Source organism: Metopolophium dirhodum, chromosome 4 (genome assembly GCF_019925205.1).
Source record: "Metopolophium dirhodum isolate CAU chromosome 4, ASM1992520v1, whole genome shotgun sequence".
NCBI classification, from domain to species: domain Eukaryota; kingdom Metazoa; phylum Arthropoda; class Insecta; order Hemiptera; family Aphididae; genus Metopolophium; species Metopolophium dirhodum.
The window spans coordinates 24,125,964-24,141,922 of record NC_083563.1 but is presented as its reverse complement, the minus strand read 5'-3'; the positions used below and the strand labels follow the sequence as shown (position 1 = coordinate 24,141,922).

The window sequence follows — 15,959 nt, the reverse complement described above, 5'->3', positions numbered from 1 at the left end:
TCGTCAACCTAACGTTTAACTTTCTGCCATTACCGGCTACCGTTACTACGTTCCATCCGGTGGGCAAGCGATAACAGCGGTTAACTGATAAGAGTAACAAACGATAGCCAATGCCATCAACACTGTGTTTGTTTACATTTTAAATAACTAAAATCAGTAAAAATCTTTACAATAATCCGATAATCGTCTGTCGTCCTACTTGGTAAGTTTTCACTTATTTGTTTTATATATTGTTTAATATGGCAGAATCTATGTTGAATATCGAAGACATGGAGATCGTCTTGGACGAAGGTACACCAGAAGTCTTTATGGACGTGTCGAAAGATGCCAACATATCTGAAGATGACATATTTGACTTTTTGGATGTTCAAGAAATCGAAACACCCACTATAGAAACTAAAATCGAAGTACCTGACGGTACGTCCGAAAATGAAGAATTGGCTATTGTTTACAATTTGGAAGGAAATACCATACAAAGCTACGATTCACACAAAGACATTAACGCCGAACCCGTTGATGATCAAATGAATAACTCGCAAAGCAAGAGAACAAAATTAGATGACAAAGATGATGATACGGTTGTTGAAGGGCCCCGCTCAAGACAAATGGGAAAAATTCCATTAGCTCTGAGAGGGCTCATTGGTCAAGCCAAAATGTTTATGTTAAGAAAAAACTATAACATGGCCATTAAAATTTGTGTGAATATACTGAAAGAGTGTCCAAATGCATCCGAACCATTTTTCACATTGTCCGATATCTACGAGCAAATAGGAAACATGAAGAAAAGTTTAGAAACAGCTGTAATTGGTAACAGTTTAAGTAGTGTAACGTCTGAAGATTGGGTTTTATTAGGTGAAACATGTGAGGCAAATAACATGTTGCCTTTAACAGATTTTTGTTTGACAAAAGCCATACAAAAAGATAGACGTAATTTAGACTTACATATTAAAAGAGCATCAATATTAGAACAACTGGGTACAGCTAAAAGTGCCATGAATGAATATGACCGTCTATTACGTAAGTTACGACCTGATCAAAAAGATTCAATTACTACTTTATCAAAATTACTAATTGACAACTTTGTCAAAAATAAAAATTATGAACGCGCATCGAATATATTGATACATGTGTTTAATTTGTTTCCAGATGATATAAAACCTAATGATTTTGTGACATGTTTAGATTATCTTGTTAAAACTAAAAACTTTAGAAAAAGTTTAGAACTGTTGTGCGAACATTATAATATTGACTTTGTAGCTGACTTGAATAATGAAACATCTGTAATAGAAATTTTAGAATGCACGGCTCCTATTACTATGCCAATGTTAGTAAGAGTCAAACTTATTGAAATTTTGGTACAACTTGAAGCCTTTTCTATGTTATCACCAATTTATGAACCAGTATTGAATATGACGGACGTGAATAAATTTCATTTAGATATTGCTAATATCCTGTTTGAGGCTAATCAGCATGAACATGCAATTATATTTCTAGAGCGATTGATTAACTCTGAAAATGAGCTATTTGATCAGCATCAGCATGCACTCAAAATTAAGTATTCCGATTGTTTAAAAACTTTAGGACATCTAGAACAAGCTATTGACAATTATAACAAGCTACTGGATGTCAACCCACAACAATTAACAGTTAAATTTGATTTATATATGTCATTGAAAAAGTTAAACAGAATAGACCAAAGTCTGGAAGTATTGTTTCAGAATGACATGGAAAATCTAGACTGTAGATTGTTGTATGAATATGTCTTGGCATCATATGATAAAGATGATATGTTTGAGAAGTGTTGGAAAGCAGCTAATTTGATGTTTTCTCGTCACTGTTTACCTGTACATTCGTTAAGAGAAGTTAAATCTATGTTGGCAATACATAATGTAGAAAATAGACATGATACTTTATTAACGATGAAGAAAGAATTGTTAGGTTACCAACATGATAATGTCTTGACCATTAATCCTCTACCTAGTGCTGAAGAAGAATGGAACATTATGTGTGCTGTTTGTTTAAAGTGTATTGAGAAAAATCTTTACTACAAAGGTTTGAAATTGCTGCTTTCAGCAATGAACTCCACTGTATTAGTAAACTACAATCATCAAATTGTTTTGAATGCTATAAAATTTGCATACAAAGTTCGAGCATACAAACTAGGTTTCATGTTGTCCAGATACTTGTTATTGAAGTATCCCCAAGCACCACAGATTTCCAATTTATTTTGTTTCCTTTTGAAAAAGTGTTCTGCCAAAAAACAAGCAAAATTCATTTTTCGACTTGCTGCCAAGTATCCAGATAATATTGCCCTTAATTTACTAGACACCAATGTGTTTAATGATGCATATAATTATCAGCTTTTATTTTCGAGGTACACTGAACTACTGAACAAACTAGATGACAAAAGTCAGCTCTACTTCATGCTTGGAGTGATTATACTCAGGCTGTGTACATTTAAGGTTGGTGCAGACAGACACAGTTTATCACTCCAGGGAATTGGATTCTTAATGAAGTATAAAGAACACAGAGGTGTTGAACATGAACAGGAGTGTTATTTCAATATTGCTAGAGCATATCATCAAGTTGGTATGGTAGCAAAATCCCTGCATTACTATAAATTAGTTTTGGAAACCAAACCATTTAGCGAGGAACGTTGTTTAAATCATGCTGCAGCTTATAATTTGCATTTAATTTACCTGGACTCTGGAAATGTTGATGTTGCATTGATGTATATTAGTCTTGTGCAAGTTTGAATAATTATTATTTTTTATTTTTCTGATTTTCTGAACATATTTATAATTTTTAATTAATGTTTAATTTATTGGTGTTAAATGCATAAACTATTGTTTGATTGTAAATTGTAATCAGTTTTTATATTAAAGTTTAAATATACATTTATTTTTACAATTTAATGTTTAACGTGTACATACATTAAAATAGCTACTGAAATGTTAATTTTGATCATATTTGTTAGAATCATGGCTTCTACAATCAGTAAACCTTGCAACAAAATACCATTTGAATTATTTTGTCGAGTATGTGAAGACATTTACAATGCTAAAAATGAAAAGAAAGTCCTCATTCTAGAAAAATTCATTAGTAAATGTCGAGGGTCAATTGAGAAAAGTGACAACTTAAATATAGTAAGTTGGTTGATATTGAATAAAATATCTTATTCTATTTATACAGTATTGATGTGATTAATAATTACCTATATAGGTAATTTTATTTTCTGTGTACAATTGAAATCATAACCATAACTATACTCCATTCACATTAAGAAAGAACCTCGGCGGCAACCAGTTTTCGTCAGGCAACACCTGTTTGTAACCCCCACTATCAACTATCTGTGTGGTTAAGTCATGCCACTACGCACAAATTGGCCGCTGAGGTTCTTAATGTGAATGGAGTATAGAGTCATGATATTAATTATCAATCAGAATTATTTTGTGTTAATTTAAACAGTAACGTACAGGTACCTAAAGCCTTAAAAAAATATAATTTCCGAATTTAACAATTGTTATAGTAAAAAATATATAGGTACTTTTTAATGATTAAATAGCTGATACAAAATTAAAATAAATATATTAATATGCCTACAGTATGTTAATTAATTGGAAAGCCAGCGTCTGTATTTCGATATAATATAATGCAGATATTCTAGTGCAGTTTTTTTTAAAAATATATTATATTACTAATATCATCCCTTTTACTTAAAAAAAAAGTTGGGGCCAGACTGACTCTTTGTTTATACATTAATAGAAAATATAATATGTTTAGGAAGATACATTTTATCCAGCGTTAAGATTACTGTTACCTGTATCAGACAAACAAAGGGGTGCGTACGGCGTTAAAGAAGCTGCTTTAGGGAAGTTGTATGTAAAAATACTATGCCTTGCAAAAGACAGTCCAGATGCTCAAAAGCTTTTGAATTTCAGGCATGTAACTTACTATAATTATAATTATTAATGTCCTGGAAATACTAAAATATTGATAAATAGACCTTTAAAATAATAATTATACTATTAATACTTATGCAGGATGCCAAAAGTTTCTGGGTCTACAGCTGGAGACTTTGCTGAAACTCTGTATTGGGTTATAAGAAGTCGATTTGAAGACAATGGTTCAATGACTATAGCTGATATTAACCAAATATTAGATGAAATAGCCATGAAACATGCTACCAATGAATCAAGTAATTTATATTTCAGTATTTCACAATAAAGTCCATAGATACAATCTTGTTAGTTGTTTATAAACTTATGGATGTCAAACATTTGAATTATATTATAAATTAGGGGAAGTGGAACAAATTTTACAATCAATGCTATTAAAACTCAGTGCTAATGAGCAAAAATGGTTGATTCGTCTACTATTAAAAGATATGCGCTTGGGTATTGCACATACAAAAATATTAAAGGCATATCATGATGATGCCAACGATTTATATGATGTTTGCAATGATTTAACAAAAGTAATATAATATTTCTATGTACAATTTTAGAATAAGTATGTAATAAATGTGTAATTAATTTAGGTATGCAAAATGCTTAATAACCCATTGGTGGTTTTGCATGAAATATCTGTTAATTTATTTGAACCTTTTTGCCCAATGCTAAGCGAACGCTGTGAAATTACTGATGACAGTAAAATAAATAAGACAATTAAGAATGAAGATTTATTTGTTGACATTAAATTGGATGGTGAAAGATTTCAACTTCATTGGTCCAAAAAAAAAAATATTTTTAAATATTTTTCCAGGTATGTTGATAAATGTCTCAATAATTTATGTAGGTATTATTATATTAGTTATATGTTCTTATTTTATATATTATCTGTTTATTTTTATAGAAGAGGCAATGATTATACTGATACATATGGTTGTAATGATGTTAATGGTGTTCTGAGCCCAGTATTAGCAAAACAATTTAAATCCGATGTAAATAATTGCATCTTAGATGGTGAGATGATGTGTTATAACACTAAGTACAAATCATTTTCTACAAAAGGTAATATATTATAATAAATTATTAATTACAACAATTAATCATTATTATTATTATTTTAGCCATGAATATTGATGTAAAAAAATTAAGAATAGGGAATACACATCAACCATGCTTTTGTGTATTTGATATTCTCTATTATAATGATCGTGTAATTACAAACCTTCCATTGGAAAAACGATTAGATATTTTAAATACAATATTTGAACCATTAGAAGGGATTTTTGTACATACCACACGGCATAAAGCAAGAAAGTAATACATTTAAATGTATTATCATTGGTTGTAGATATTAATATATTATTATCCATAATCAATGGTATTGTTGAAATATAAATGAGTATAAATCTTATTTAAAACATTTTAGAAATGAATTAATGAAATATCTCAATGATGCAATTGATAACCATGAAGAGGGCATTGTAGTCAAAGATCCACTATCAATTTATAAGCCAAATTCACGAAATGCAGGATGGTATAAAATTAAACCAGAAGTGAGAATTTTTCAATCTTTCCTCTACCAATATTTATTTAAATTTTAATCAATACTCAATATTTACTAATTATATGTTTTAGTATACAGATGGTGCACTCATTGAATTAGACCTTTTGATTATTGGCGGATACTACGGTGAAGGTAAAAAACGAGGTGTGGTTAGCCATTTCCTTATGGGTCTTTTAGAAAAAGGTAATTTTAAATTTTAAATTGACAACTAGTATTTAGTTTTACGAATACAATTTATACTTATTTAATAATAACTTATTTTCTAATATTTGTTTGGCAATCCCCGCCTAGTTTTTAAGACCCAGTCTCAGTATTCTGTCCGGTTTACTAGTCCTCACCATTTGTATAATGTATATGGTAAACACAATTTATAGATGGTGAATCATTTAAATGTTCTGCTATCAGTCGAGTTAGTTCAGGGTTTTCAACAGAAGAACTAGCCGATTTATCAAGGAAATTGTCTTCGCACTGGCAAAGAGTTTACCCTGGAAAGATGCCACCAAACATTGAGTGGGGTAAAGAAAAGCCAGATCTTTGGATTGAACCTGAATCATCAGTTATTGTACAGGTGAAAAGAACATTATTGCTTTTCACTTATAATAAGTGTTTGAAATAGTTAAGATGTTAAATTTGTGAACAGGTAAAAGCAACAGAAATTATGACAAGCAACATTTTTAAAAGTAAAATAACATTACGTTTTCCACGAATCGAAAGAGTTCGTTACGACAAACCGTGGCATGACTGTCTGACCGTTAAGGAATTTGAGTCTATAATCAAGGTTTGTTAATTTAACTATTAAAGAAATAATAACAGATACTCGTGGATTCGTCGTTAATTCAATATATGTTTTACCCTTTTAGCAAACAGAGGGAAAGTTGTATACCTCGCATAGTGATGAAACAAATTCTTCAGGAAAAATTAAAAAAAACCGTGTGACATTAACCGTTGATAAAAAATTTCTAGGCCCAAATATAAGAGATGTCGAATCTATTAATAATATGTTTGAAGACAAAGAATTCTGTATCCTCAACGATAGTGAAACTTTGAACAAGAGTGAAATCGAGAAAAAGATTCTTGAATATGGTGGTCGAGTCGTACAAAACCCTGGTAAAAGAAACAATAGTAGTCATTAAATACTTTGTACAACAAATTTGATGAAATATAATTTATTTCTTATTAGGCAACGATACTTTTTGTGTTCTTGCCAATAATATCAAACATATAAGGGCGCATGCAATAAAATTATCAGGCAAACATAGTATAATAAGTACAAAATGGATACTGTCATGTTTCATTGACAATGAATTTCTTAACTGGACGCCCGAAAATGTTTTGTTTTTATCCAAGGAACATCAGCTATTAATGGATGAAAAATTTGATCAGTATGGTGACAGTTATACAGAATTAGCTACTGTTGAAACATTACGCCGTTCAATGGATCGAGTTGAACTAGATGTATGCATCAATAGTTATTATTATGCTTTCAAGTTATAGTACTCATTAACAAATTATTATTTCTAACTGATCATGATTTTATACAGGACGATTTAGTCAACACAGAAGTTGATGCTTTTTTGGAATTCCAAAACGAACTCTTTAATGAAGAACAATGTTTCAAAATTTTTGAAAAATGCCAAGTCTATTTTGATGATTTAAATTTAGTAAGTTTATTAAAAATGTAAACTCTAAGTAAACACCTAGCAATTATTTTTTTGGTGAATAAAATAGAAACGTATATTTTATATGTACATAACATTGCCTTTATCGATTGTTTGTTGTTACATTTTTTCTACACATTTATTAAAATCAGCTATAAAGTGTAAATAGTTAGGATACAGGTTAAAATTAAATCAACAATAAGTCATTACGTAGTTAATGTGATATTGTTAAATAATCAAACAATTTTATCTAGCTTAAGAATATTTTTTTTTTAGGATTTTTATCAAACTACTATTTACTACCATATAAACTACCATAAACATATACTTTTTATGAAAATTAACATCATATTATTGAATATGTTTCAGGAAAATTTGCCTGTCAGAAATTTCCACACAAACACAGTGTTGGAAATGCTGGTATTTAAATTTAATGGAGGCACAGTCTGTAAAAATATTGATAGCAATACTACTCATGTTGTAATTCATTCAAGGTATGTTTATAACTTGTTAACTAATTTTTTTATATCTGTTTAACATTAATACTCTTTCTGTTATTTTAGTAGTAAAAATAACGCTAATAAATATCAAACGATGAAAAGAGATCGGAACCAAGCATTTGAAATTGTTGATGAGAACTGGATTACACAAAAAATAAAATGGTAGACAAAAAAAAAAATTGATTTGTGATATTTATTAATTTTCTTATTCCAATTTGTGCACAACTCTCTATAATATAAACTACTACATTTATAATAATATATCTATACTATAAAAAAACAGGTTTTTTTATTGTTAATTACATTCTTGTTTAGTTTTCACTCAAACTTACTAAAATTATAAATAAATAAAAAAATCATCATCCTTAAAACATAAATAGTCTACTTTATTAGCCAATTTGTCTCAGTCCGTTGAAACAAAACAGCCTTAATAAATATATAATTATAATTGTTACTGTTAAAATATTAATTTTTACTATTTACATTTTCCAAAATAGTCCATAACATAAAAAAAACAAAATAAATCTGTACTTTGATAAATAAATAGGTAGGCCTGGGATATGGGCTTTGTGTTATGATTGTTTTGTATTAAAAGACAAGGAAAATCAAAAACACATTATTAAATTATAGGTAAGTGGGATAAGGGAGGAAGTCAAAAGTTTATATTTTGAGATCTAATGTTCTTTTGTTGTTTTACTCTATTTACACGTATGCACTTCAGCATTACGGGTACATGTCTTACACTGCACATAACAACACCAATGAAATTTGCATTCGCATTTTTCGCGTGTGACCAATCGTTGTGTATTGTAGCCCCTACCACAACATAGTAAACTGCAACCATCCATTCCATGTGATGTACGGTTGCATTCTCGGCCATGAGTACCTGAAAAATTATGATATTGTATAAATAAATATTGTATGAACCCACAGTTTAGGTAAAAAAAAAATATAGTTTTAGAATTAATTAAATATTATATTATCAGATAATATCAGTGAAACATATTATATAAAGGATTTGAAATATTTCTATTTCTGTACCTACTAATTGTAGACACTTATGACTGGGGCTGGGATTTTTATGTAAATACAAATTTTTACTAAAGTTTGATAAATTAACTAAGACAAATGATAAATTTGTTTCACGTGATTTGCAATAAAATAAGATATCTTTTATTTTACATATTTCGTCATAAATATGTATTTTTACATAATTTTAAAATATCTGCTTTTGTCTTACATATTTTGTAAATTTCAAATTGCCTAATACTGAAATGTAAAACGATTAGTCAATAATTTACATCATAAAAATCGGTGGTTTAGTAGTCAATTATACTTTGATACTATTACTCGTAAAAATATTGTAAGTGTGTTGTTAATAATACAGTAAACTCACGTTATGTCTAAACTCGGAGGGTACAGAAAAAAGTTCGAGATATCGAGTTTTATTGTGATGGTAATTGGTAATTATTTCAAGAGGTTTCAAAAGATATGTATCGACGTTCGGTATAATAAAAATCTTCTTTATACCTATGTACATATTTTTGCTTTCATATATAAATCCCAGCCATACTTATGACTTATGAGTTAATCGTTTATGACACTATGAAGTACTGTAATATATTTGCCAAATCAATTGTTTATTTAAGACGTGTTGACGGAACTTCAATAAATAATTCACTCAAATGTGACATCATGAAATAACGGTTTTTTCCTATTAAGTATTGTCCCATTAAATTTTTGATTTTATTATGACTGGACGTCAACACAAGACTTAAAAAACTTACATGGGCTTTTTGACCCCAAGAGTACCTAATACGTCTCACTAGTCACTATTTTATCGTATCAGTCGTTCCTCGTTATTAAACAAGAGTAGGTAATAACTAATAATGCACCACAACTAACCATAACGAACGAAAATCACACATCAATCATGATCCATGAGAACAAGAACGTTTGTTTTCGATGGGGAATTGTGGTTGAGAGCACAATTATTTATCATTATTGATTACAAAACATACACTTATATAGTCATCATAACTCATAACACGATATTATTATATTACACTATGTGATCGAAAGTTGAGGAAGTCTCGAGCTATATATAATAATAAAGCGATGGCTTATTGGCTATTGAGTCTAAGAGCACAACAATAGTAAACACAGGCACCTATCTATAATAATATATACATAGGTACTACTAAAACGTTCAGTGGCATGATATAGAGCCAAAGAGGGTAGGGGTGGTTGGATTTATGTATATACACGTATTAAAATTGTACTTTTCGATGATTTTGAAAATATAGATGTCTCAGCATCATATTGCTGATATGCACTAAACAATTACCGAAGATGCAATAGAACACAAAAAGTTTTACTAAATTATTGATATTGTTGTGTTGTATTTATTTGTATTATTCGTTGTTCTTTTATTGTATAATTAGACCGATTCCATAGTTATTCCATATAAATTCAATTCGAGCCTTAATTAAAATCAAAACCACAAGTCAATATATTTTAGAAATTCTGCAAGATTGTCATCCGCGTTGAGGGGCGCTACAGAAAAATCATGGAAAGCACATAAATAAATACACAATGTTGGCAATATATGGGATTTAAATTTTTAAATTAGGTACGTTTATATATGATCAACTTTTTTTTTCAGAATAAAGCAAAAACCTCAAAATTATTTGAAACTGCTATTTAGTAAGGTATCCAAAATAAACATACAACTTCCAAAAGTCTCTGAACCCTATAGTAAGACCGCAATAATTTTTACCTATAGAACCAGCGGTGATGTTCCTAATGCAATAGTTGGGCGAGTCGTCGATGTAGACGAGATCGCTTGCCGTTGGCAGACTGAATCTAGGATCCCTGATCTGTAACCGTCCTCGTCTTGTAGCCCTCACCTCGATGGCGCCTTCGTACTTTTCTTTCAGATGTTCGCCTGAAACAGAACACACCGTTATTGTCACATACTAATACATATATAATTCTACATTACAGTATTACGCGCACGCAAGTACATATTATATATATTCAGTTCAATTATTTTAACAATTATATGGACTATGATAATTTGAAAATTATTTTACTTGTACCCACCCCTCGATATTTTCGGTTAGCACTACTTCGTTTATTTAAACGTTAAATGCTTATAAATAAAACAAAACTAATATTATTATTCGACATATTGTCGACATTTTTAGAAAAGTACCTATTGTACTCTTTTGACTGTAAAATAATAACAATAAATGTATATATCTAGGTAAGTAAGAGGTTGACATTATTTAAAATCAAAAGTTGATATAGGTAGTGAGTTCACTAACGTTACATCGGGACTTGGGAGGACGAACAAAATAATGATCATCCAATGGACATTATATAAAATGCAAAAACTGTATATCATGTGTCTTAAATAGTTAAATGTTTTCCAAAAATGATCAATAAATAGGTAGGGAAGTACGCATAAATGCCACTTAACGAAGCCTGATAGAGGATCGCATGATTCGCATATTAATACATTTTGTAGTATATATAATACACATTTTGTAGTAGTTGAGGGTAGGTAGGTACTACCCAGTCCCAATGTACCATCTATAGCCGGAAGGTGGTAATGCAGTATACTCTCAGTCAAGGGTGTATAGATAGACATTTCATAACCGTGGGGGGGAGCAAACCGGCAAACAATTGTATTTTTACATTTTTACCCCAACTTAAAATTTCGTTAAACATAAATATTTTTGTTAGCTATAGACGGGGGGGATTGCCCCTCCTGACCCCCTTCACCCTTGACTACGCCACCAGTCTCGCCGCACCAAATGAACAACAATAATAAAAAATAATATTGATAATGTCTCGGACACGTGTTGGTACAAGTCAAAACCACTGAAGGTTTCCAACGATTTTTGGTTTTTTTTTTTTTTCGACTTTTATTATTATTCGTCGGTATAGATACCTACAGCAAGCGCTGCAGAGGATCCAATAAGGCGCAGGCGAGGAACGCAGGTAATCGGATTAGAATATATAGCGACCGGGCGGCGGTGGTGTCACACGCCGTCTTATTTATGTACTAATGTGCCATAATACCTATATATACCTATTACCTATACCATATGGCATATAGTGGCATATACCTACCTGTATAATGTTATAATATAACGCGAGTAATATACTGGCGGCGCGATGGCGGCGGTTGCAGGTATATTACTAGGCATATAATAATATAATACGCTATATACGTACAATATATAATATACGAACACACACGAACACTATTATTGGTCCATAAAACGAAAAAGAAATACGTCCAATAGTCGGGTGTTAAAATAACGACTAAAACGTCAGTGTCCATAAAAAAAATTATATTATACAGGCGCACGCCGCCGTGCACAATCCTCGTCGCGGACCGTTATTATGATAATATACGTATATAGCCGTATATACCTATGGCTATATAGCTATATATAATATATTATAAACTATATGGTAGGTATATTTTATAGGTATATAATATCATAATATGCAGTGTACTGCAGTGTTGGTACAAAATACAAATTGGTTTACCTAATACCTGCAGTAGGTATATATTATGCGGTGTAGAGATGACCGACGAAAATCATTTTAAAAACCCATTATATTATATTCTCGTATAGGTGATAATATCACTTGTTGCTTGTCGATGATATATAGTGCATGGGCCGTCCGTTATGCAGCTTATACGGCGTATTATATATTATACGAATGTACATTGATACAGGACAATACGCTTTCAGTTGTGAGCATACCTAACGTGCAAGGTATTTCGAGAATATACATATTATAGGTAGGGGAGGATTGGCTCAGAGGAAGGACAAGAGATTTCGCGCGGTGGCCGGACCTGACTGGGTATACATTGGCGCAAATAGAGGGGGACTAAGTCCCCCCAGTTAAAAATCTAGTAATTAGTACTAATTTTTATATTCCGTGGTACTAAGCAATATGGTCTATAAGGAGGGGGGCTTGAGTCCCCCCAAAAAATTTAGCCAATTTGCGCCTATGTGGGTATAAAAAACTCATTTTTTTTCTGATACAACAGGAAACATTTGAGATGGATTCAATACAATATGTCTATAGTGTATATAATATACTGTATGTCTGTATAAGTGTAACACAATACCTGGGTATAGTAGGTGCCTATAATATGATTACATTCGTTTTCTAAGTGGTTTTATGTTTAATCTTTAATGGTATCGAAACTAAATGAAATGACGAATAGGTCGTTTTTATTACTTCCGTTAAAATGTAAGCTGCATATACATATATAGTAGCACTTAAAGTTTCGATAAGACTATAAGAATAGCACCTAGTATATCGAATATCCAGCGAATTTGCTGGCTCACCACTCCACAAATGTCTCCACTCGTCTAAACTATTTGATACACGGCACATTGGCTCATCAACATTTTCATAAACAATATTATGTATTTTCAATGTTATTTAAAAATAAAAACGTTGTTATAAAAGGTGGGTTCACCCCAACAAACATAATGGTGAAAAAAGTATTCGGGATAATATAAATCGTGTATTAGCGCGTTTATCATATTATTACACATTTTCCGAACAGAAAATGTCCAAATATGTCAATGTAATAGGCACTGTACCTGTATATTATAGGCACTGGTCGAAATAATCAGTGTTTGATGTTAAAAGAATCCCATCTTATATAATATTATATAATATGTGCCCGTTCTGTGTATGGTATATTATTGTGTAGGCAAAACGCTAAATCTAAATTACTAAGAATAAAAGGGCAACGACTCGTGTGAACCCCATTGTAATGATACAAATAATATGTATACCTAATACGATACATCATGTACAAGATATATCTATAATAGTAGTAGTAGTAGTAGTAGTAGTAGTAGTAGTAGTAAAAATAATAATAATATGACGTTATATTATATTATCCCGATGGCGGCGACACAAGAGTTTGTTCGCCACTTGGACGTAATCGTCATCATTATAACACCTCTTTCACTCTCTCTCTCTCTGTCTATATATTTCACTAGAGGTACCTCGTATAATGATATTATATACATACTAGTTACTACACTTCAGACCTACGTCGACGACGACGGACTCATACATCATTCGCTGCTCGTGTATATACCACGTGTCAATGTATATATATATATTATACAATATACATATACAAATAGGTATAGTGAATATGTATATAATACAATTAACGTATATTATATGTATATGCGCGCATACGAGTCCTTCCTCACGCCATTCGCACGATCTATTGTGTCTACTCAGCCCGTCAGCTCGTATCAAGTAGATATTATGTTCTAGTTTAGTGTTATAATATTGTCTCTGCTACGGGCGACACTTGTCTGGTGTCCGCTTGTTGACCCTCGCGCCCCAAGTGTCCTCCTCCTCCTCCTCCTCGCCAGTCCAGACGTAAATATTTTTCACGTAAACGTCCCGACGGCGTCCGTTTAAATCGTATAATGATCGAGCCCAGGCCGACAGGCAGACGAGTATATACAGGAGGGTTGGAGTTTGCAGTAATGTTATACGAAAACATTTTTTATTCTTATAATAACATGTCAAGGTATATTATCGTATGACATTTTAATTTGTAATTTATATTAGTTATGACTTTATGAGATAGGCCTGCTCTCGTCCTTCCCCGCAATTTGTTTTCTAAGTACGTGCCGAGTCCCGGTAACGGCTAAGCGTAATAATATGCAACATAATGAACGGCTTGTATGTTTTTCTTAGTTTCATTCAAAACAAAAACAATATTTTCGGCATGGAAAAATTATTCTCGATCTTAAATAATATGATTAAATATAATCGCCCCAGTCCCTTGGCTGTGTCCTGCACGTGTACAACACTACAACGTCATACATTTCAGCACACAGATGGTGTGTAGGTATATTATAATATTATTCATACCAGAATTTCACCTTTGTAAATGCCTTGGTGGCGCAGCAAAAGTAAGTACTCGGATCTCGTGATATTTTTCACTAGTGTAACCCATTTTAAAATCATAATTTAATTTACTTAATCGCGCATGCCTATGCGCTGTTCTTGAACACGGTGACTTCAAAAATTAATTTAGATGCTTATTGAAGTTTTAATTTTAATTATTCAATATTAGCTGCAATATACACATACACACAGATTAATAATATAGTTTATAACATTAACTTAATGAATACGATTTACGATTAATTAAAAATAATATGTGTTTACTGTTGTGTATTTAATCAATCTTAAATTTTACTTTAATCTATAATTTTAATGTACTGTATTTTATTCAAGATAATAGTGACAACAACAACGAATATCAGCCATAGTCTATAATAATATATGTCTTTTATATCTTATCATTTTTTATGAATTTGCATATCATTAAGAAAATGTCAAGAATTTAAATTGACTATCAGCTTGACCTCGATCTGAACAATTTTTTTTTTAAATTCTTAATGAAGCCAATGTATTGGTTTCACAATATGATTTTAAATGGTTTTATTATCATGTGAATAATATAATTTAGTGAACATTTTTTTGGGTTCCTAAAAATTGAACATTTTATGTGACTAATTGTAAATCATGTAGAGTTAAATAGATATATTTTACTAATATTTCGATTTACTTAATTGTCTCTGCTATGTATAGTGTTATAGTATCTATATACTATAAATGTATTAAATCAAAACTGCAGATTACCGTCAAATATGTTAACGGACTAACAAGAATTAACTAGGTACCCAAACGGTCAAACCTCATTACAAATGTGATAACTGATAAAATATTAATTTTCAATACTAAATACTAATATAGTAATATCGGAACAGGGAACACATCTGTATCCTGTGCCATGGAGCAGAGTGAATACCTGTAGCCTGTAGCCCATATTTTAATATAAAGTTAAGTTCTTTAATCTTCCCAAATAATTATAACAAACTATTTTTCCTAAGACTCAATTAGCTTGATTCGGTCCTGATGGTATTTAAATTCCTGATTATTGAAGTAGTTGTAGCCTTATATACACGATGGTAACCCACAAAATGTTGATCCTCTACTCCCCTCATATAAACTTATTAAGTATCTACTTACTGATAAGTTATAAATTACTATAATCTAATAAAATAATAAACTATAAGAATATGAAATTATAAATCTGTATGTTGTCATTCAAAAAAGCAAAAACTAAACACACACGATTTCATTAAAAATAGTAAAAATATTATTGTTTTTACAAATGTTTGTGTCTTTAAATACGAGTAAT

The 15,959-nt window shown here is 30.9% G+C and overlaps 3 protein-coding genes across 5 annotated transcripts in view; 2 read left to right on the top strand and 1 right to left on the bottom strand.

Annotated features, from left to right (window-relative positions):
• Nucleotides 1-76: 76 nt before the first annotated feature.
• LOC132943756 (DNA ligase 4) lies at nt 77-8,049 on the top strand. Of its 3 annotated transcripts, XM_061012845.1 has the most exons (17): nt 77-202; nt 2,978-3,146; nt 3,784-3,941; nt 4,044-4,198; nt 4,302-4,477; nt 4,541-4,764; nt 4,855-5,012; nt 5,072-5,264; nt 5,377-5,503; nt 5,586-5,697; nt 5,889-6,082; nt 6,155-6,292; nt 6,375-6,621; nt 6,695-6,969; nt 7,056-7,175; nt 7,542-7,666; nt 7,736-8,049. In XM_061012845.1, exons 2-17 carry the CDS (start codon nt 2,982-2,984, stop codon nt 7,836-7,838), a joined length of 2,670 nt encoding a protein of 889 aa, XP_060868828.1. In that variant the 5' UTR covers nt 77-202; nt 2,978-2,981; the 3' UTR covers nt 7,839-8,049. The 3 variants fall into 3 exon arrangements, with proteins under 3 accessions (XP_060868828.1, XP_060868827.1, XP_060868826.1); XM_061012844.1 differs by lacking the exon at nt 77-202 and having other exon boundaries at nt 2,793-3,146; nt 7,739-8,049; XM_061012843.1 differs by lacking the exon at nt 77-202 and having other exon boundaries at nt 2,793-3,146.
• On the top strand, nt 109-2,916 carry LOC132943757 (general transcription factor 3C polypeptide 3). The gene has a single exon (XM_061012846.1). The coding sequence runs from the start codon at nt 240-242 to the stop codon at nt 2,754-2,756; it is 2,517 nt and encodes an 838-aa protein (XP_060868829.1). The 5' UTR covers nt 109-239; the 3' UTR covers nt 2,757-2,916.
• The window catches only part of LOC132943760 (protein Wnt-5b-like), a 66,033-nt gene continuing 57,918 nt past the window's right edge, over nt 7,845-15,959 (bottom strand). Inside the window, exons 6-7 of the mRNA XM_061012848.1 lie at nt 10,452-10,619; nt 7,845-8,558 (exon numbers count right to left, since the gene is read on the bottom strand). Coding sequence (XP_060868831.1) covers nt 8,371-8,558; nt 10,452-10,619 — 356 coding nt within the window. The 3' untranslated portion in view covers nt 7,845-8,370. The remainder of the gene's footprint in view (nt 8,559-10,451; nt 10,620-15,959) is intronic.